Raw genomic sequence first — 21,211 nt, 5'->3', positions numbered from 1 at the left:
AATCATAGGATTGGAAAATGCATTATTTCCAACATGATGTCTTGTTTGGCCAGACTGTTTGTCTGCTGCACAGATAACATGGCCATCTCCTTAGATCTCCAGAGTTAAAAAGTAGCCTGTAAAGTATAACTTGAAATCTCACATCCAAGCTTGAAACCCTTGTACCCAGGCAGCTCTTTGACAAAATTCTAAACATTTGTTTTCAAATTTAAATCTGCAGTGAGGGAGAGATTTCCTAGATTGCTGAATTAATGAATGAATGAATGGTTGAATTAATGAAAGAAATCTACTGGTACTTGTTCACAGCCAATGGAAGTCACAATATGCACTTTGTTTTAACTTACTTGCTGTGCAGAGTACTTGCAGTTCTTACTCTCACCAACTCTCTGAATTAGGTCACTCCTTATTACAGTGCTTAATTAATGCAGGCACTTTGGAACAAAATAATGATTATGTGTTTACACATGGGAACATGAAGTTCAGACTTTGTCAAACCCATCCTCGTGAGTCCAGAGTCCATGGCTTTAGGTAAATGGTCAATTCATGTCTCTCCAGCCCATATCTAAGACCATGTACACATTAGCAGCTTGAAATGCAATGAGCTCATCCCTCCTCCGACATAACGAAGCCTAACACTTTATCCAGGAGGCGATGATACTGCAGATCGTTGAGGTCAATGTGCAAGAAAGTTGTAAATCAGCGCACAGGTAATTTCTGCTGCCTCTAGCCAATTGGATGCCCCGACCAAAGCGCCCAGCCAATGGACAGTCCCCGGGATGCAGGACTGCGATGAGGCAAGCGTGGCCAATCCGAAGCTTGGTCACCCACCTCCTCCTATTCTGAGGCGGTGGGGAGGGTGCTTCAGCTGGTGGTGGGAGGGAAAGCGGAGGAGAGGTGGGGGAAGCTTGGCAGCGTCAGCCAGAGGAGAAGGCGGGCTGTGGTGGTGCCTCCTGCTCTTGTCCCGGCTGCCCTCTTCCTCCTCCTTTTCCCCTTCTTCCTCCTCTCTCTTGCTCTCCCAAACATGGCAGGGCTGGGCAGCAGCGGTGCCTCCGCCTTCGGGCGCTGCACGCATGCCTTGGTGCGGGCTCTGCCGGAGTCCCTGTGCCAGCAGGCGCTGAGGCGCGAGAAGGGCAAGGAGGTGGACTTTGCGCGCGCTGAGCGCGAGCACCAGCTCTACGTCGGGGTGCTGAAGAGCAAGCTGGGGCTGCAGGTGCTGGAGCTGCCTGCCGACGAAAGCCTGCCCGACTGCGTCTTCGTCGAGGACGTGGCTGTCGTGTGCGAGGAGACTGCTCTCCTCACGCGCCCGGGCGCGCCCAGCAGGAGGAAAGAGGTACCGGGGCGGGGCGCGCTGTGAGGGGGCGACTTGAGAAGGGCTGGAACGGGGGGGGGGCTCTCTTTCTGACTCTCCCATCCCCACTTCTCGGGCGGGGGTCGCTGCAACTTTCCCACCATGGCCAAAGGAGTGTGGAGAGCGGGAAAGCAACTTCCCACCATGGGCAAAGGAGTGTGGAGAGATGGGAAAGAGGGTAGAAGAAGCGCCTTGGTGGGGGTGGTGGGGGTCCAGCATCTTTGGATGGGCTGGCAGAGCGTTGGCAGGCTGCGCTTTCCTCTCAGCCGGACCGAGGTGGGGGTGGGAAGCACGCCCTGCGAGGGGCTCCTGGACTGCCGCCGTCATCCTCATCGCCTCCGCGCGCGCGCTGGGTGTGGGGAATGCTGTGCTGTAAGGCGTGGCCGGCTGTGCTGGGAGGAGGGAGGCAGGAGAGATGCTGGAGGAATAAGATGCTCAGCACCAAGGCAGCCTCTTCTCTCGTTTCTTGCATAGCTGTCCAGTTTTCCCTTTTCTCGCGAGGAAGCCTATTCAGCATAAGGGAATTTCCCTTAAAAAAGGGGGAGAACTTGACAGCTATGGTTTCTTGTGAACTCTGAAGCCTTCCCATCCTCGCCCGTCTTTCGCCAAGCCAAGCCAGCACGATATTGCAGATTGGGAGAAAAAGTAGATCTGAATGAGCTTTTTTTGGGGGGGGGCATGAATCAGTTTTCAATTGTGGGGCACACAGATGCGCTGTGGCAGGGTGCTTGCTTTTAGAAATAATTGGCTGGACTGAAAAGATAATTTTCCTTTCTTTGTGTCTTCTACCCTGCCCGAAATTTTAGAAGGGACAGCTTTTTCATTTTATCAATGGACAGGCTCTTTTCGAAAGTAGTAATGGCTCCAAATGAAACCGCAGCAGGTTTCTTTTTAATGAAGCCAGATCAAGAGTGATGCTCATCACGTTTGCCAGCAATAATTAGAAACAACAACCACAGGAAACTTCACAGGTGCAGGGAATAAAAGGTACACTTCCATGCACAGTGGAAAAGTTGGCCATGAATATTGCTTGAAGACATATCTTTGTATTCCGAGTAGGTTATTTAAAGCACAGGTGCATGTGCCTTTGGAAGAACAGCAGAACGTACAGAGGACATCTTTCACTGGAAACCAGTGTGGTGTAGTGGTTAGAGTGTCAGACTAGGACCTGGGAGATCAGGGTTCCAATCCCCACTCAGTCATGAAGCTCACTGGGTGACCTTGGGCCAGTCACAGCCCCTTAACCTACCTCACAGGGTCATTGTAGGGATTAACTGAGGAAGGGGGGGGGAACCATGTACTCCTTGGAGGAAAAAATGGTGGTATATAAATGTAATAAATAAGTTGTTCTGCTTACAAAAGCTGGAGGGGCCAGCCAGATGGAGATGTCAGTTGCCAACCTGGCACCCAGAGACCTCTGTGTGGTTGCAATTGGACCCGCGCCTGTCATAAAATGCACCTGGCAAGAGAGAGCCAGTGTGGTGTAGTGGTTAAGAATGGTAGACTCGTAATCTGGGGAGCCGGGTTCGCGTCTCCGCTCCTCCACATGCAGCTGCTGGGTGACCTTGGGCTAGTCACACTTCTCTGAAGTCTCTCAGCCCCACCTACCTCACAGGGTGTCTGTTGTCGGGGAGGAAGGGAAAGGAGAATGTTAGATGCTTTGAGACTCCTTCGGGTAGTGATAAAGCGGGATATCAAATCCAAACTACTACTCCTCCTCCTCCTCCCCTTCTTCTTCTTCTTCTTCTTCTTCTTCTTCTTCTTCTTCTTCTTCTTCTTCTTCTTCTTCTTCTTCTTCTTCTTCTTCTTCTTCTTCTTCTTCTTCTTCTTCTTCTTCACATTGATGTATAGGTATCTTTGTGGGGAGCAAAGTATCCCCGTTCACTTTATTAGGTGAACAGTTGCTTAGCCTTCCACACTAGTATATATTTCCTTTTGGTGTTTCTTCCTAAAAATCTGTAGCCAGTGCATGATTACTCTGGAGAGAGTCCCATTGTGTTCAGTGGGTCTTTCAGGTGAGTGCACGTGTGCCATGCTCTGCTCTCTTTCAGGTGAGAGATCGCAAGCTCTCGGACATTTTTTTCTGTTGTGAAAAAACTCTTGATAGAAATGGAATTGATCCTGAACAAAGTGGTGAATTCTGCATGTAAACATTCAACATTTCATGCATAAATTCCATCCATTTTTATTTAGGGCACAGTCCAAACTTGCGTATGCACATCATGCTGCCAGGGCTTTGCAAAGCGGCAGAGATATTGCTACACCTGCAGCTCTACAGCTCGCACAACCAGCCGCAGAAGGTCAGGGGCAAGATCACCAAGCCTGATGTGGACCTGATGGCATTGCACAATGGTGGTGAGACTGGCTTGGGAATCCAGTGGATCCAGGGCCAGCTCAGTCCCATCTCTCCCCACCTTTGAAATGCCCTGTTTTGCCCACTGACAACTCTTCCACTCACCTGCACAGTCAGTTACCTGGTAGAAGGCCAGTTCATTCAGGAAAGCTGAGCAAGGGTATATCTCCACCTAATCCAACCCTCTCCCTACCAGCTCAGCATAAGTTTCAATTGCTCTGTACTTTACATACAGTTTGATATTTCAACATATCCCAACAAAAAAGCATCGGTGAAAATGCCCCGGTATATAGTCCACATTAAAATCTAAACCACCCTGCAGCTACTACTACTACTACCACTAATAATAATAATTCCACATTTTAAGTAACATAATTAAGCAACAACAAATAAAACTATATGCATGAATAAAATAATCACAAAAGTAAATTATTTATGAAACTTAATTGCAGTATATATTGTCTAGAAAATTTGAATGCTGATACAAAATAATACTGGAAGGATTTCAGCAGCACACACTTCTCGTTTTGGCATTTCTGCTGCTGTTGGAATGATCCTTCCTCTCCTTCCTGCATAGTCTTCTGGGGGTTCTCCTGACCCTCAAGAGTGGGAGAGGCATGGGTGGGAGAGGGGAGGAAAGCCCCATTGCCATTGAGGAAGACCTTGCAACTGACATCCACTAGTGTACTGGGTTAGTTGAATCTATCCCACATTCTCCAAAATTATTCACCTGCACATTAATTACATAACACCAATCTAACTACACAACCTCCACATATCCAATCACTCATCAACCACATTACAACCCCAACCCCACCCCAAAGGGTGCTCATCAATGGCTCCTCTTCATCCTGGAGAGTAGTGGCTAGTGGGGTGCCACAGGGTTCTGTCTTGGGCCCAGTCTTACTCAACATCTTCATCAATGACTTGGACGATGGGCTTGAGGGCATCCTGAGCAAGTTTGCAGATGACACCAAATTGGGAGGGGTGGCTAATACCTCAGAGGACAGAATCACACTTCAAAATGACCTGATCAGATTAGACAACTGGGCCAAAGCAAACAAGATGAATTTTAACAAGGAGAAATGTAAAGTACTACACTAGGGCAAAAAAATGAAAGGCACAAATACAGGACGGGAGACACCTGGCTTGAGAGCAGTACATGTGAAAAGGATCTAGGAGTCTTGGTAGACCACAAACTTGACATGAGTCAACAGTGTGATGCAGCAGCTAAAAAAGCCAATGCAATTCTGGGCTGCAATTCTGGGCTGCATCAATAGGAGTATAGAGTCTAGATCAAGGGAAGTAATTTTCTGCTCTGGTCAGACCTCACCTGGAGTATTGTGTCCAATTCTGGGCACCACAGTTCAAGAAGGATACTGACAAGCTGGAACGTGTCCAGAAGAGGGCAACCAAAATGGTCAAAGGCTTGGAAACAATGCCTTATGAGGAACGGCTTAGGGAGCTGGGTATGTTTAGCCTGGAGAAGAGAAGGTTAAGGGGTGATATGATAGCCATGTTCAAATATATAAAAGGATGTCATATAGAGGAGGGAGAAATGTTGTTTCCTGCTGCTCCAGTGAAGCGGACACGGAGCAATGGATTTAAACTACAAGAAAGAAGCTTCCACCTAAACATTAGGAAGAACTTCCTGACAGTAAGAGCTGTTTGACAGTGGAATTTGCTGCCAAGGAGTGTGGTGGAGTCTCCTTCTTTGGAGGTCTTTAAGCGGAGGCTTGACTGCCATGTGTCAAGAATGCTTTGATGGTGTTTCCTGCTTGGCAGGGGGGTTGGACTGGATGGCCCTTGTGGTCTCTTCCAATTTTATGATTCTATCCATTCAATTCACACTTCAGTTAAAAGAAAAAAACCCCTCTCCAAGAGTCCTGTGCAAAGAATTAGGTCCACTCGATAAGAAGAGCAGAAAAAAAAGCAAACTAAAACGTATGCATTTCAACCCCATCTCTCACCTGGAGCAATACAAGCAGTCTTTGCCAGCTTCTTAACCTAGAGAGCCCAATCCCTTCCCCACAGGCAGACTCTCACCCTGTGGGGGAGGCAGATGGTAGTCACCAACACTCTTGATGCTTGGAGCATCCCTATCAGCCAGATAAAAACAAAGGCAAATCTCTTTTAACAATGCCTCAGGGACACCAAATCGATGAGCAGGTGCGAGGACTCTGAAATGGAAATCCAAAAGGGACGAACATCTTTGGTGTCTTCCTGTGGTGTGGGTTCACTGCACTGCAGCAGTCTTGCTTTTTTTAGATCTATGGGGCAGGTGGTGTTTGGCTGCCCAGAGCACTCTCCATACTTCCAGCTGGTTCTGCTGCAGCTGTAGAACTTTGCAGACAGATGGGGGAGACTATTGGGAGCCAAAGTGTGGGGGCTGGCAGTGGCAATATTTTTCTCTCCCAGCCTCTTTCCTCTACCTTAACCACAAACAAAGGAAAAGTTGGTGTTCTTCCGGTGTATAATTTTCAAATGTATATTTGCACTTTGTATAGGAAGAATGCTTGAACTATTTTGAGAGAGAGAGAGAGATTCACAAACTGTGCCTCCCCCCTCTATATAAGCATTGTGGATTTGTTTGCATATACAAATACATCTTTCCATTTCTTCCTCCATAATCTTGTGGAGATGTTGTGTGATAGATAGTTTGGGCAGAAGCTTTAAATTTATGTAGTGATGATATGCGACCTAAAGTTTGCTTTTGTGTTTTCAGCAGTATTTTATTAACATGAAGTCCATTATATTCTGCCCTGTTAAACTTTCTCATATAGCCTACGAGTTGTAATTGGTTTCCAGGACAGAAGACAGTCATGTCAAGAACCACCTCTGCAATCCATTCAGACAGGCAGGGATAAGATCAGTGAGCCAGAAAATGAAATAAAAGCAGTCAGCAGAGTCTGATTTGGGAAATGGCTCAAATGGATTAGCAGCTAAAGGGGGTGGGGAGAACAGGCTGCTAAATCCAACAAAAATCTACCATGGAGTACTGATTACTGTATATTGGGAAATAAATGCATTGCATGCATGAAGTTTTTAAAAAGTTAAATCCACTTAGGTACTATGGAAATCTTCAGCATATATTTGCAGGAATGTGTCTGTGATTTTAGTAGGATGCAATTTCCAGACTGTGTCCTGGTGCATAGTAATGTGCTTCAGGAGACTTGCTTGGAATGAATGAATGAATAAATAAATAAATAAATAAAGGAAAGGAAAGTAGTTGCAGTGAGATACGCCCAAATACACCCCAGCAGCAACAACAACAACCACCCCCAACACATACAATGCTGTCTGCTGCATTTACGTTCTGGGCTTGCCTATATTCCAACAGCCTCCACTAGGAGTAGGTATTTTTGCCATATCATATTGGGTCATTCCGTCGCTGCTAAAGCGCGCAAGTGTGGTAGAATTCTCATTGCCATGAGGGGCTGCCTGCTACATCTCTGCATGAGTCACTGATCTGTGTTTTCCTTCTTCCGATCGGCAGGTACACCTAGAATTGATTCATGCAGAAACGCGAGGGTTAGATTAACTCCATTTAAGGTGGGATGTGTTCACTCATCAACATACTAAATGTAAACATTTTTAGGTGTAAGGGTAAAGAATCTGCATCCGATAACAGGTCAGAAAGTTTTCCTCAAATCTTAGAATTTTCAGGAAGCACTGGATTCTATTGTAGGTTTGGATATAGTTCTCTGGAGCATATAAGGTCTGTTAAAGGGTGCAGATTTCCTGTATCTGTTACTGACCTCCCTCCTCTACTCACCAGTGTGGTGTAGTGGTTAGACTGCTGGACTAGGACCTGGGAGACCAGGGTTCAAATCCCCACTCAGCCATGAAGAAGAAGAGCTTGGATTTGATATCCTGCTTTATCACTACCCGAAGGAGCTAATATGCTACCTAAAGCGGCTAACATTCTCCTTTCCCTTCCTCCCCCACAACAAACACTCTGTGGGGTGAGTTTGATTAGATTAGATTAGCGCAACTAGGATATTCAAGGGTATTTCAATCCGTTCTGTATCCCACCAAGTTCCCGCACAGTGGGAAAATGAGACTTTTTTTGTATTATCAGACTGGTATTTAATAAACAGTTGCAAGTGTTTTATTGATGTGGTGGGACCCTTATGTTCGGAAATGACTGATTTAAAACTTAAAATCTTATCTGGCATTTGGCTTTTGCCAAACCTGCTTGGCGATAGATCTCTCTCAGTTCCCTCATATATCTCCTGAAACTTCCCACTGCTTATAGGTGTCCAATGGAGAAGTGAGATAATTGGTAATGAATTAAAAAGGAACACACAAATAGTAACATGCTTAAAGTTCAGTTAGTGAAGTTGCAGCTTTCTTTTAAAGGCTAACTTTTAGATAATAAATTAATGGAAATTAAACTGCTGACTGAGTGCTAAAGTATATTCATTGGACCAAGTGATGGACTTGGACCTAGAAAGCAAAGGCTTCAAATTCCTTTTAAAGCATTTTCTTGGGTCAGCGTTATTTGGGAATGTTGCTGTCTCCATTCTGCTTACTTTCTAGTCTGTGAAACAGTTGACAATAAGAACTTGCTCTGCAAAGGAGGTTGGGTGGAGGATGTGCTGAATTTCAGTTTGTGCTTGTGGCAGAAGCACCCACCTGCTTTCCTTAGGGCATTCTCAAACAAACATTTTGCCCACAGTGGAACACAGGTTGCAATCACCAGATTGAACAATTCTAGTGGACAATATAAATAGTCTGTGTCCATTGGAGAAGGGAAAATCTGTTTGTCTGAATTTACACCAAGGTTTTTTTTTTTACCCACAATTCATGACAATTCTGCTATAATACTGAGACTGAAGGTCTTGTTTCCAACCGTCGCAACTGAAGAAAGCAACAATTGTAGTGATGGTGAGGGTGATATAAAATAAAAAGAGGCCAGTCCACAGAGGAGTTTTGGCATTGTTTATGCCGCTTGGAGATTACTTGGTCTTTGAAAGGCAGGTATAAATATTTAAAGTAAATGAATTAATTGATGGTTCTTGGGTTAGATAGTCCAGCTTTGACTGGAGCCAAACCATGATGAGTCCTGTGGTTTAGGTTAAGTCCTGTTGATCAAAGGCAGCAATTTTGCAGCAATTCCTGTAAAAAAAATTGTCTATGTTTTTGAGTTCTGAAATCTGCAAATTTTATTTTCAATGAAATCGGTTGATTTAATCTCTTTAAAGGAAGGTGATTTATCAGCTTAAAATTCTTGGTTTGCAGCTCTGTTGTGTATATACAGATGCAATATCAGTTCAATATCAAGGAGTCTCACTAAAAAAGGAAACGGGGTATGCTATTGCCACCATATATACACCGTTACACCTTCGGTTCTGTTAATTTGATCATCAGCCCAATTCCAAAATGTCCAATAACCCATGGAAAAGCCAAGCACTTCAAAGGGTTGAAGCCCACCCACCCCCATGCCTTTACCACTTTTACAGCCTGATCCTTCTCAGAAGCAAGGCCTATAGAGTTCAGTGGTGCTTACTCTCAAGTTTGCCTGCCTGTGGTTACAACACCGGGATTTCAAAGGTGGGACTGACATTGGGGGGGGGGAGCATTTCCGAAAGGTAGTGCTTTGTCCTGAATCTTGGGAAACTCAATTGAAAAATCGTGGGGGGGTTTTTGGCATGGGGGGGAAGGGGGGAAGCTTTGGGGTTTGTCTTTAAAAAAAGACTCCTTATAAATGCTCAACAACTCTCGGGTTGTCCTGGTTTTTACTTATGAAATATGGCAAACCTTATTTAAGTGTGACACAAACAACGTATTAAGTCAGACACCCCCAAACTTCGGCCCTCTAGACGTTTTGGCCTACAACTCCCATGATCCCTAGCTAACAGGACGAGTGGTTGGGGAAGATGGGAATTGTAGTCCAAAACATCTGGAGGGCCGAAGTTTGGGGATGCCTGCCTGTATTAAGTGATTCTGGGTGAGAGACCCGAACTGGTAGATGACAATTGCACACAACTGGTATATGCACACATTATTGTATTGTATAACTGGATATGTTATTTGAAACATTGGGTGACTGTTAAAAACAACGTGTTCCCCCCCCTCCTTTCCCTCATAATGTGTTGGACTTCTTACCTGGTTTTGTGAAGAAGAGGAGTGCAAAGGGGGGGGGGGAACAGGAGAGTTGACTTCAAGTGTATGGTGTTAACATAATTTGTACCCAGGTGGCGCTGTGGTTAAACCACTGAGCCTAGGGCTTGCTGATCAGAAGGTCGGCAGTTCGAATCCCTGTGACGGGGTGAGCTCCCGTTGCTTGGTCCCAGCTCCTGCCAACCTAGCAGTTCAAAAGCACGTCAAAGTGCAAGTAGATAAATAGGTACCGCTACAGCGGGAAAGTAAACTGTGTTTTTCCGTGTGCTGCTCTCGTTCACCAGAAGCGGCTTTGTCATGCTGGCCACATGACCTGGAAGCTATAGGCCGGCTCCCTCGGCCAATAATGCGAGATGAGCGCGCAACCCCAGAGTCGGTCACGACTGGACCTAATGGTCAGGGGTCCTTTAGGGTCACATAAGGGAAAAGAGAAGAAGTGGACCAAAGCACCTCACTCAGGCTCCACAGCCTATCCTTTGATGTCGTACTAGGAAGCATCCATTATGAGGACAGCTTTAAATGGATTAAGTAGTACTGCTCAGAACTGTGATATGTGTGATGCAGTTTGTGAAGTTTATCATATGTCCTGAAAGCTCTGTGCCAAGAGATGATTAAGGATAAGGTTCTTAATAAGGAAAAAACACGCTAATGAAATTGTTGGCCATATGCTAACTTCCCTATCATTAATTAGAATAATTAACTTTGCATTGCACATTAGTAGCAGCAGTAGCTCCAGTCACTGGCAGATCACTTAAAATAGACTCTGCTGCACAATTGGTCGTGGCCCATCAGTAGTTCCACGGGGAATTAGCACTTTACAGTAGATCAAACCCAAGAGATGCAAACGAAGGCTGAAATTTTCTATTATCACTTTGCAGTATTTATGTCCAAGCTTAAGTATACCGGTATGTACACTTGGTGGAATGTGTGTCTCCATTTCCCCCTCTGTTGCATTCTCCTAAAAACCTAGCAGTTCGAAAGCACGTCAAAGTAAATAAATAAGTACCCTTCTGGCGGCCAGTAAAGCGGAATGAGCGCTGCAACCCCAGAGTCGTCCATGACTGGACCTAATGGTCAGGGGCCCCTTTACATTTATGCTCTTGCTCTTTTCCCTGTCTCAGTTGGGAGGCAGACTTCTAAAAACCATTTAAAAGCAGTAACGGGAACGGGACATACCAGCCTAGAAAAACCTGCAGGGCAGGGGGAACCTAGAAAAATAGCCCAGTTCATTGCAAATCCAATTCAGACCCTGTCACACTCCCTGTGATATAATCAGGAGTGTAACAGAGTCTCACTCTCCCCCCCCCCCAACCTACAAGATGCAGAAGTCCTCTGCATGGAGAAAAGGATACTGTACGTAAGCTAACCCTGACAAGTAGACCAATTCCCTAGGTAACATTTATGGCCTTACAGCTTTGTTCTGTGTGGAGCTGGAGAGGCCAGGCTTAAAAGCCTTCTGTTCTAGCAACGAATGCTAGAACAATGTCTTCATGCTATGTGGCTGTTGGCTCTGGCTAACTAGTTGTTAACTGAACACTGCCTCCCTTATTGGTATTTAGACTTTCTTCACACTTCCTTCAGGCTTTGTATCTCTTATTTGTCCTTATGGGGGTTATTGATCCTGTGTGTGTTTTGCACAGGTGTGTGTTTGGGTGTAACAAACAGCCAGATGTGTAGCAGCGAAGGATGTAGCAGCAAGGCTTGTTGCAAGCGGTGGGCTCTCATGAAGACAAGACAGACAACTGATAGAACCAACCAGTCGTGGGACGAGAGCCCCGAGCTCTCTCGTGACCACATATTTATTTAGGTATAGAAAATGCATATGCACAAGCCATAAACCAATCATTAAAGGTAAAGGTAAAGGGACCACTGACCATTGGGTCCAGTCGTGACCGACTCTGGGGTTGCGCGCTCATCTCACATTATTGGCCAAGGGAGCCAGCGTACAGCTTCCAGGTGGCCAGCATGACAAAGCCGCTTCTGGGAAACCAGAGCAGCACATGGATACGCCGTTTACCTTCCCGCTGTAGCGGTTCCTATTTATCTACTTGCATTTTGACGTGCTTTTGAACTGCTAGGTTGGCAGGAGCTGGGACCAAGCAACGGGAGCTCACCCCGTCACAGGGATTCGAACCGCCGACCTTCTGATCAGCAAGCCCTAGGCTCAGTGGTTTAACCACAGCGCCACCTGGGTCCCTATCTAGCATTATCCAATAATATCAGCAGAACCCTCTTATGCCCATATATGCGCAGACCTATTGTTCTCCATAGTGTGCTTGTTTCTCATGGGAAGTTGTGCTCCTGGGGAATGAATAACTAAAGATGGATGGGGAGATGTTCCCCATGACTGGCATGACCTCTGAGGAATGGATAACTTGTGATGTATGGGAGATGTTCCTCATGGCTGACTTGGCCTCTGAGGATCATCTATCTTGTGTGGTATGTGGAGAAGTGCTGACTCTACATCCCTGGCTCGTTAGGCCTAGCCGATGTTGCCATGGTGCCCGCATACCACTTGAGAGAGGAGCGCGGAAGCACCATTTGATGGCTTTGGGATGTGGCTGCATTATTCCCACATGTCCACTGTTTTTGTTTTTTTCAAGGCTAAGAGAACTGGTCTGAGGAGTGCCTTCCCATGGATCGAGAGCCAAAAGGTCCCCCACTGGGGAGGGAGGTGGAGCGATGGGGGCAATCATAACTTGGGCAGCTGCTTTGCGTTCCGCAATCGATGACAGGCTATTGGTAATGGCTGTTCTGAGCATGCTCCGCCCAGTTCCAAAATGGCGGCAGTGCTACTTCCGGTGTGCTACTTCTGGTCCAGTCCCTTATTTTTCAGAGAGGAACTTGGCAGGTATGCCCACTGGTGGAAACTTGCACAAGGACTAGTCACGAGAGTAACAAGGTTTCCACCCTATCCTCCCCATGCCCCCCCCCAAAATGGGCTCAGGTGGTGGGAGGACCCCCACTACAGCATGCAGAAGGAGAAGAGGAGACATTGATTTGGCAAGGCGTTTTGACAATGTACTGTATGAATAAAGCAATCAAGGTTACTAACCTTGGGGTGCTCAAGGCTATCTGCTTAAGAAAACGTGTCATCAGATATCAGGCCTATTTTGTGGTTGAATCTCTAGTATGAAATGAAAGATTAGCATTCAGGAGAAAGGGAAAATTCAGCAAAAAATGGAGCTGCCTGAGCCAGAAGCTTTTAAAAAAAGGTAATTAAATAATGAGTTTCTGTCATGTTTGTGGAGGAAAGAAAATAATTTGTACAAGTAACCGTGTTAATTATGCTATCTGGCATAATGTTAAATATTTTATTAGATGTCCAAGGGTTTCTTCATAAAACATTGATATAACAAAAGCTATGGGACATTTGACTACGGCAAAGCTTTGTATAACCAATCTCTACAAAAGAGGGAGCCAGATAAGTGAAAGCTTGTGGATTGGGGGGGGGGGCAACAGAAGACTCTGAAACATATCCTTACTCATTTCGCCTGAGACCTGAAATGGAAAAACTAAGAAGGGGGATATGATTTTAAATAAAACATGCCTTCCAGAGTGATGTATGAAACATGTTTAAGAGAGTCTGTTATAATGTTTACAGCTAATTCTCATTGCTAACTGCAAATCGGTTGCATTCAAGTAGGGTTGCCATACATCTGGAATTTCCTGGACATAGCCAGAATTTGGCCATCGGAAACTGTGTCTTGGCGGAAATCGCTGAATGTCCAGGAAAATCCCATGCTGGAAGTGTAGATGTAGGCGAAGTGTAGATCTTTAGTTCAAAAAACTTTTGTGTCCGGATTTTCACATTTTGAAATATGGCAACCCTAATTCAAGATTCAAAGGTTGTTTTGTTAATGATCACTACTGCATTACTAAACAAGCAATGCTTTGGGACTTTGTGCTGGAAAATCACACCCAAATGTTCCAGACCCAGAATGCCAGGTTGCTGAAGTTGCAGTTTGAAGCAGAAGAGTACAATTTGGGGGGGGGGGACCTCTTAGCTCTTTCCTCATGTATAGGAAAAGAATAAATAAGCTACATATACACAATGCGTGCATAGAATCCTCTTCCCTCTGTAATTGTGCAAGCTCTATTGATGTGACCCTGGCGGCCCCAAGCCCATATCTCTTTAACAGTCCCGATTTGAGCGGGACATTCCAGAATTGCAGAAGCCATCCCGGCTTCTGATTGGATCCTGGAATGCCCCCCTGTCTGGGTGTTGGGCGTTCTGGTATGAGTTGGGTGGCTTGCGCCAGAGCAACCAACCAAAAGCTGCAGTTTTTTTTGCCTCGCATGAATCGGCTTGCTGAGGACCAAATAATGAACGTCCCAAATTTGACCACAGCGGGGTTTGGGAGGGTATTCAAGACATGACAAGGGGCACCAACTTGTAGGAACCGAATCCCTCGCAGAGCACTGGAAATAGCTTGCGCGCATGCGCAAGCATCATTTCCGGCCCACTTCCGGGTCGGAGGAGGCCCGTGCGCATGTGCACAAGCTATTTCCGGTGCTCCTGGGACCTGGAAGTGCGCCGAAAATAGTGTGTGCGCATGCATATGGGCGAACACTCCCCTGCGTTCCCCCACTGTCTGGCCCACCGCACGATTGGCGCTGCAGGCACCGGCCCGAAGCCCAGCAAGTTTGGAGACCTTCCTCAAAAAGCTTTCAGTGGCATGCTCAATTTCATTATCTTCCACAATGCAACTATTACAGTATTCGTTTTGGGGGTGTATCCAAACCAGACCATCGTTTTGAGCCAAAGTTCTTGTTTAGTAATTGTGAGAGAATGCAATATATCTTGAGTGTATCAAATATCATTTTAAAAAGCTACAGTTTTGAACCCATTATAACTACAGGCCATTCTCCATTCTGCTGAGCCCGTTTTTCCTCAGATGGGTTTTCTTTAGATATACAACATACCACATCCCTGGAGCATTGGACAGGAAACAATTGTGTAAATTATCTGCATTTATGTAGATTAGAATAAAAGTTAGCAGCTTGCCCAATAAAATCCTGGCTAATCTGCACTCCGATCATCCAAAGCTACTGGTGGCCCTGCAAACTTCTTTCTTTAAGGGGATATACCGGTAGTTAAGATTAAGTTGGTGCGATATTTGTAAAAGGAATAACATCTGGAAGAGAGCTAGATGTTAAAAGAGGATCATTTAAGGCTAGCCTGCATTTTCCAATGAAGTCACTCATGCCCGTGAAGGCAGAATTTACTGCTTTGTGGAATGTGGGTTATTTCCCCCCATGATCAACAAGGGATCCCAGTCAAGATATGAAGCAGCGTTTCCGAGTGATTATCTCTACTCTTGCCGCATCATCTCATTAGGTAGCTATTCCCCACACCACCTCAACGTTTTTTTTAATGATTGTTGTTGTTTAGTCGTGTCCGACTCTTCGTGACCCTATGGACCATAGCACGCCAGGCACTCCTGTCTTCCACTGCCTCCCGCAGTTTGGTCAAACTCATGTTCGTAGCTTCGAGAACACTGTCCAACCATCTCGTCCTCTGTTGTCCCCTTCTAGTGGATCAATGCCTTGTCGTGGTGAAGGGGCTTGAATAACTCAGAGAAGCTATGAGCTATGCCATGCAGGGCCACCCAAGATGGACAGGTCATAGTGGAGAGTTTTGACTAAACGTGATCCACCTGGAGAAGGAACTGGCAAGCCACTCCAGTATCCCTGCCAAGAAAACTCCATGGACAAAGACAACAGGCATACAAAAAGTTTTTAATGATTAGAATTTCCAATTTTTCTAGTGCAGAGCTGGCCATCCATCTCCCATCATCCCTGACCATTAGCCATACTGGGTGGCACTGGTGGGAGTTAGTATTACATATGAAGAACCTCAGATTCCCTACCCCTGCCCCCCAGTACAGTGGTACCTCTGGTTACAAACTTAATTTGTTCCGGAGGTCCGTTCTTAACCTGAAACTGTTCTTAACCTGAAGCACCACTTTAGCTAATGGGTCCTGTTGCCACTGCACCGCCGGAGCACGATTTATGGTCTCATCCTGAAGCAAAGTTCTTAACCTGAGGTACTATTTCTGGGTTAGCGGAGTTTGTAACCTGAAGTGTTTGTAACCCGAGGCACCACTCTAGATAAATAGGTATTGCTGCGCCAGGAAGGTGAGCAGCGTTTCCATGCTCTCTGTTGCGCCAGAAGTGGTTTAGTCATGCTGGCCACATGACCTGGAAAGCTGCCTACGTTTTGAGTCATGGCACATTGACTTACAGTTGCCGTTGCCATTCATGGAGGCGCTTCTGGAAATGCGACACCACTGGCAGAATGAGGATGAGTCAGCCCTTTCTTTGCACGCTGCTATGAGAACAGCTTTAATGAGTGTTCATAATGGCACCCAAAAATAAATAAATAATGCAAGCCCCCTGTTTCCTCTGAATTCTGCATCTGGCATCAGCATTCGCATGACTTATTTCATTCCATGTTACATGGCAGTCCTATCTATGTCATGACTACAGTGTCCGTCATATAAACAGGTCTTTAAGGCTGTCTCCATTGCAATCTTTTGACTCACTTTCAGAAGCCTAATTTTATTCTTGCCCCTGGTTTGCATAGAGTAGTTTTGAAGCATTTTCAACCAGAAGTACAGTTGTTCTAATTAAGAGGAACAGAGAGCACTACTTTGTCAAAAAAAAAAAAGAGAGAGCAAGATTTAGAAGAGTTACCTGGGTGTAAGTCCTATGTGGCATTGAAAAGAGAGACATAGGATTAGTAGACATTTGTGTTTTCTCCAGGCGTCAACTGAGCTGGTGGAATGTACGCAGCTTAGCTTTCCTCTGATTTAATAGTTTCGAAGAGATCGGGGTACATTTTGCCGTAGTGTCTAGCAATGTGAGTTTATTCAGGCCGTTTGGCAGACAACCCTGTGCTAAAACTGTGAATCGCCCATTGTTGGCTGAAACCACTCTAGTGACTAGTTGCTAAGAGATTTATCAAATGTTCACAAAAGCTTAAGGCTGTGTTTGCTCCAAGGAAGGATAGATGTATAAAAACCGAAAGATGTCACCTATTTTCCAAACAAACAACTCCCTTTCTGTTGTTATAAGCTGAAACGTTGGGGAAAGCAAAGTCGCTAATTAACTGGGCAAGCTGGGATATTTCTTGCTGCATGGGATTCGCAGTTCATGATATGCTAGGGAGGAGAAAAATTAACGCAACCCCAGAGTCGGACACGACTGGACCTGATGGTCAGGGGCCCCTTTACCTTTACCTATTTATCTACTTGCACTGAGGTGCTTTCAAACTGCTAGGTTGGCAGAAGCTGGGAGACAGAGCAACGGGAGCTCACCCCATCTCACGTATTCAAAGTGCCAACCCAAAGCGTATGGTCTGTGGCAGACCAACCGAAGACTAATATATGCAGAAGAAGAAGTTAGGAACATTTCAAAAAGTTTAGAGCTGGGATGGAGAGCTTGAGGTCTCCCAGAGGTTGTTATTCTCCCAAGTCCCATCAGCCCCAGCCAGCAAAGCCAATGGCCAGGCATGATGGGCATTGTAGTCCAACAACAATTGGGTGGCCAAAGGTTCTCAGTCCCTGGTTTAGGACAGAAATGTTTTAGGAAACATGGAATCTAGATGGAAATTTGAAGAGGCCCCAATCTAAGAATTGCAGCGTTTAGTCTTGCTCTGATACTGTTTGTATTCTTGCAGGCGTACATACACACAAGTACAAATAAGCTGCCTTTTCCTCCTGCGATATTAAATAAACGTTGCCATTGCATTTCTAGCTTTTCATACTGTATATGAAGCAAGAAGAATCACATCATTCTCGCAGTTAAATTATTATTTAATTCTCCTCCTTTCTGCCTTTGTATTTTAATTAATTTGATAGTAAGGCTTCAGGCAAAGCCTTTTATATTTCCTTTAAACTATTTTTGTAGAGTACCTCATTCATTTTAGGTGCTTTAAACAAACAACACGAAAAACCACGATAATAATTAAAATAAGGGACTCGGCAGTAAACAACACCTAAAGGATATTCTGGGCCCTTTAAAACAGAGCAGCTTGTGATCACTGGAATGGAGCAAGCGTTCTGAATACCTTGCATCAAGCCCAGAACAAATAGCACAGAAATAGCAGTACTGTACAAAGTCAAATCTGACACCTCAGTGTCAGGGGAAAGGAATGCCTCCTGTATGGCTTGATTGTTATCTACATCTTCAAGCGGGTTTATTAGCAATTTAATGGAATATTGGTTATTCAAGGGCAATAGTAGCTCCAGCTGAAATGTCCATTATACTCTCTTTTTACCCATGCACTTTGGAATGAGTAGAATGTGACAGCTGAGCTTTCAGGAAGCTTCATGAATTATAAATACTTTTCATTGCAAAAAAAGGACCAAACATTTACTGGTATTTTGCAGCAAGCTTACACTAATTATCGGCAAAAGTTTTCCATGCCTCCCGCACCTTATTCCCGTATTTCATCATGTACATTTCGACCAGATTTCTCCCTTCCTTCGTCGTTAGGCCTCAGACTTTTTATATTTTTTTCACCCTTGTTCTAAATAATATGCACGTATAAAGCTGTAATCCATTAATGTAATAATCACACAGGCTAAAAATAGCACACACCTAAGTGGCGATGTTGTATGAAGAGCCCTTCACATGCCTGTTTTATAGCTCTTGCGTTAAACGCTTTTCATATTAAAGGAACTGTCAAAAACTGTAGCATGTGTGTGTGTGGGGGTGCTGATAGTGAAACTGATGTGGGGAGCAGAACTGTGAATCCTTATGACTTTATGCTTAGGATTGGTCGAAGGAGAAAGAGAGATCGGTTAAACCAAGCAGAACACCTGAATGTTATGTGCATACAAACATGCTTTGTTCATGGAAGTAACCCAGCCAGATGGGCGGGGTATAAATAATAAAATGGTGGCGGTGGTGATGATGAAGCAAAACAGTTGAACAGTCACATAGGAAAATTAAGAGTTTCACTTACAAATGAGAAAGAAATTCAGATTTGGATGCATGCTGCAAGCTCATGTTTAGAGCTTGAAAACATAACTCACAGAGTTGCTTGAACATCTGTTTGACCTGGAGCAGTAAGGACTGGGCATCCCTGTGGAAGGCAGTGATGGGGCCTCAATACCTAATACATTCATACCTCAGGATATGTCCACTTCATGTTGTGTCTTTTCAGGTTACGGACGTGCCGAACCCGGAAGTCCTGGAACGGGTTACTTCCGGGTTTGGGGTATCCATGACCTGTGTGCATGCGCAGAAGCGCTACATTGCGTCATGCGCATGCGCAGATGCGGCACTTCATGTTGCGGCCCTTTCATGTTGCGAATGGGCCGCCGGAATGGATCCCATTCGCAACATGAAGTACCACCGTACTAGCCTAGAGCATTAACAATTTCCAGTACTGCTGGCTTGTTTGTTTCACTAATAATATCAGGTATTTCTTTAGAGGTGGTGCTAATAGGCTTGTTCAGCATTGCCATTTGTTCTCAAAGAACAGGGTTTAAGGGACAGGGAAATATATTTTTAACATACTTCCCTGTTGTCTATAAGTTCTGAACAAGGCATTCACAGTGGGAGAAATTCAGCCCCCACGGAATGACATTTCACGTCCTGTGTTGGGTTAAGAAAAGAATACTTCTTTGCTGGCCATTTTCTAGAGTGTATGCAAAGACCAGCAGAGCTATGGCTTAAAAAAACAAAACAAAAACATAGATCAGGCATACCCTGTTTCTCATATTTTAAGACATACCCATAAAATAAGCCATACAGGATTTTAAAGCATTCAAGGAATATAAGCCATACCCCGAAAATAAGACATAGTGATAGGCGCAGTAGCAATGCCGGCTGCGGCAGGAGGAGGAGGAAAAAAATAAGACATCCCTTGAAAATAAGCCATAGTGTGTTTTTTTGAGGAAAAAATAAATATAAGACGTGTCTTATAATATGAGAAACACGGTAGGCAAACTCAGCCCTCCAGATGTTTTGGGACTACAGCTCCCATCATCCCTAGCTAACAGGACCAGTGGTCAGGGATGATGGGAGTTGTAGTCCCAAAACATCTGGAGGGCCGAGTTTGCCTATGCCTGACACAGATCCCGGCATTTGTTCAACGTTTTCAGCTTCAAGCCAATTTTATAAAATATTGTACGCTGTTTGCAGCTAAGAAAATAAAGGATTCATCTCCCTGTTTCTTTTCCCTCCCTCCATTCTGCTCATCAATCTGTCATTTCTGTTCTCATTTTGAAAACATTTGTTTTGTTGCCAGAGGTGAGATAACCGAGTACCAATAAATAACTTTTTAAGAAATGGCTTTCATTTAAAGCACAAATGTGGAAGGGATAGATGTTTTGCATATAGCAGCTGAGGCAGTTCTGATATTATAAGCCCATTCTCCACTGCACCGACCACCCAATTCCTTGAGCAGTTTAGCGACTCTAAAGTAAGAGGGTTGGACTCAGGCCCGGCGGTGCGGGGCGCCAGAGCGCTGCACGGCAAAGCCGTGCTGCGCGCTACGAGGGCACCGGAGCAATCTCAGCGCCAGGGCGCCCCACCTGCTTGAGACGGCCCTGGTTGGACTTCCCTTCCAACTTTACAGTTCTATGATTAGATGCTTCTAAGGAAGGATAAATTGACTCAAGGGCTTCAGTATTTGATCTGGGCACAGGGGTACCTAAGTTAAGTTCAGGCTCAGTTAAACGGCTCGGGTTCAATGCCTTCCTGGTCATACTCCGTTCTGTCTGCGACACTGCTGGAATCTGAGGTCATGAAGGTTTTCCTGTTGAAATCTTCTCCCCCACCCCTGACGCTGCTAATAGTCCACTGCAGGCAGTTGGGGTGGGGGGAGAAGAGACAAGTATAATGGGGTTACATTGTGCCCATTAGCAACTGGGGGTGGTCATTTTGAGCAGAAAGCAGTGATGCAGGGAGAAAAGAATTAACCTTCATTGTGCTCTCATATTTATCATCTATCTATCTATCGGGGACGCGGGTGGCGCTGTGGGTTAAACCACAGATCCTAGGGCTTGCCGATCAGAAGGTCAGTGGTTCGAATCCTCGTGACGGGGTGAGCTCCCGTTGCTCGGTCCCAGTTCCTGCCAACCTAGCAGTTTTGAAAGCACGTCAAAATGCAAGTAGATAAATAGGAACCGCTACAGCGGGAAGGTAAACGACGTTTCCGTGCGCTGCTCTGGTTCGCCAGAAGCGGCTTTGTCATGCTGGCCACATGACCTGGAAGCTATATGCCGGCTCCCTCGGCCAATAATGCGAGATGAGTGCGCAACCTCAGAGTCGGTCATGACTGGACCTAATGGTCAGGGGTCCCTTTACCTTTATATTTCTATCATCTATCTATATCTGGTCACAGTTATTCAGTGTTACACCTAGCT

General features: G+C 45.3%; 1 protein-coding gene across 1 annotated transcript in view; it reads left to right on the top strand.

Moving 5' to 3' along the window:
* Nucleotides 1–560: 560 nt before the first annotated feature.
* Nucleotides 561–21,211, top strand: part of LOC118097163 (N(G),N(G)-dimethylarginine dimethylaminohydrolase 1) — a 52,219-nt gene continuing 31,568 nt past the window's right edge. Inside the window, exon 1 of the mRNA XM_035139845.3 lies at nucleotides 561–1,330. Within this exon, the coding sequence (XP_034995736.2) occupies nucleotides 1,022–1,330 (309 nt within the window). The 5' untranslated portion in view covers nucleotides 561–1,021. The remainder of the gene's footprint in view (nucleotides 1,331–21,211) is intronic.

The sequence above is a fragment of the Zootoca vivipara genome, chromosome 14 (assembly GCF_965207765.1).
Source record: "Zootoca vivipara chromosome 14, rZooViv2.hap1.1, whole genome shotgun sequence".
In the NCBI taxonomy this organism is placed as follows: Eukaryota; Metazoa; Chordata; class Lepidosauria; order Squamata; family Lacertidae; genus Zootoca; species Zootoca vivipara.
This window is presented reverse-complemented; position numbering and strand designations above follow the sequence as displayed.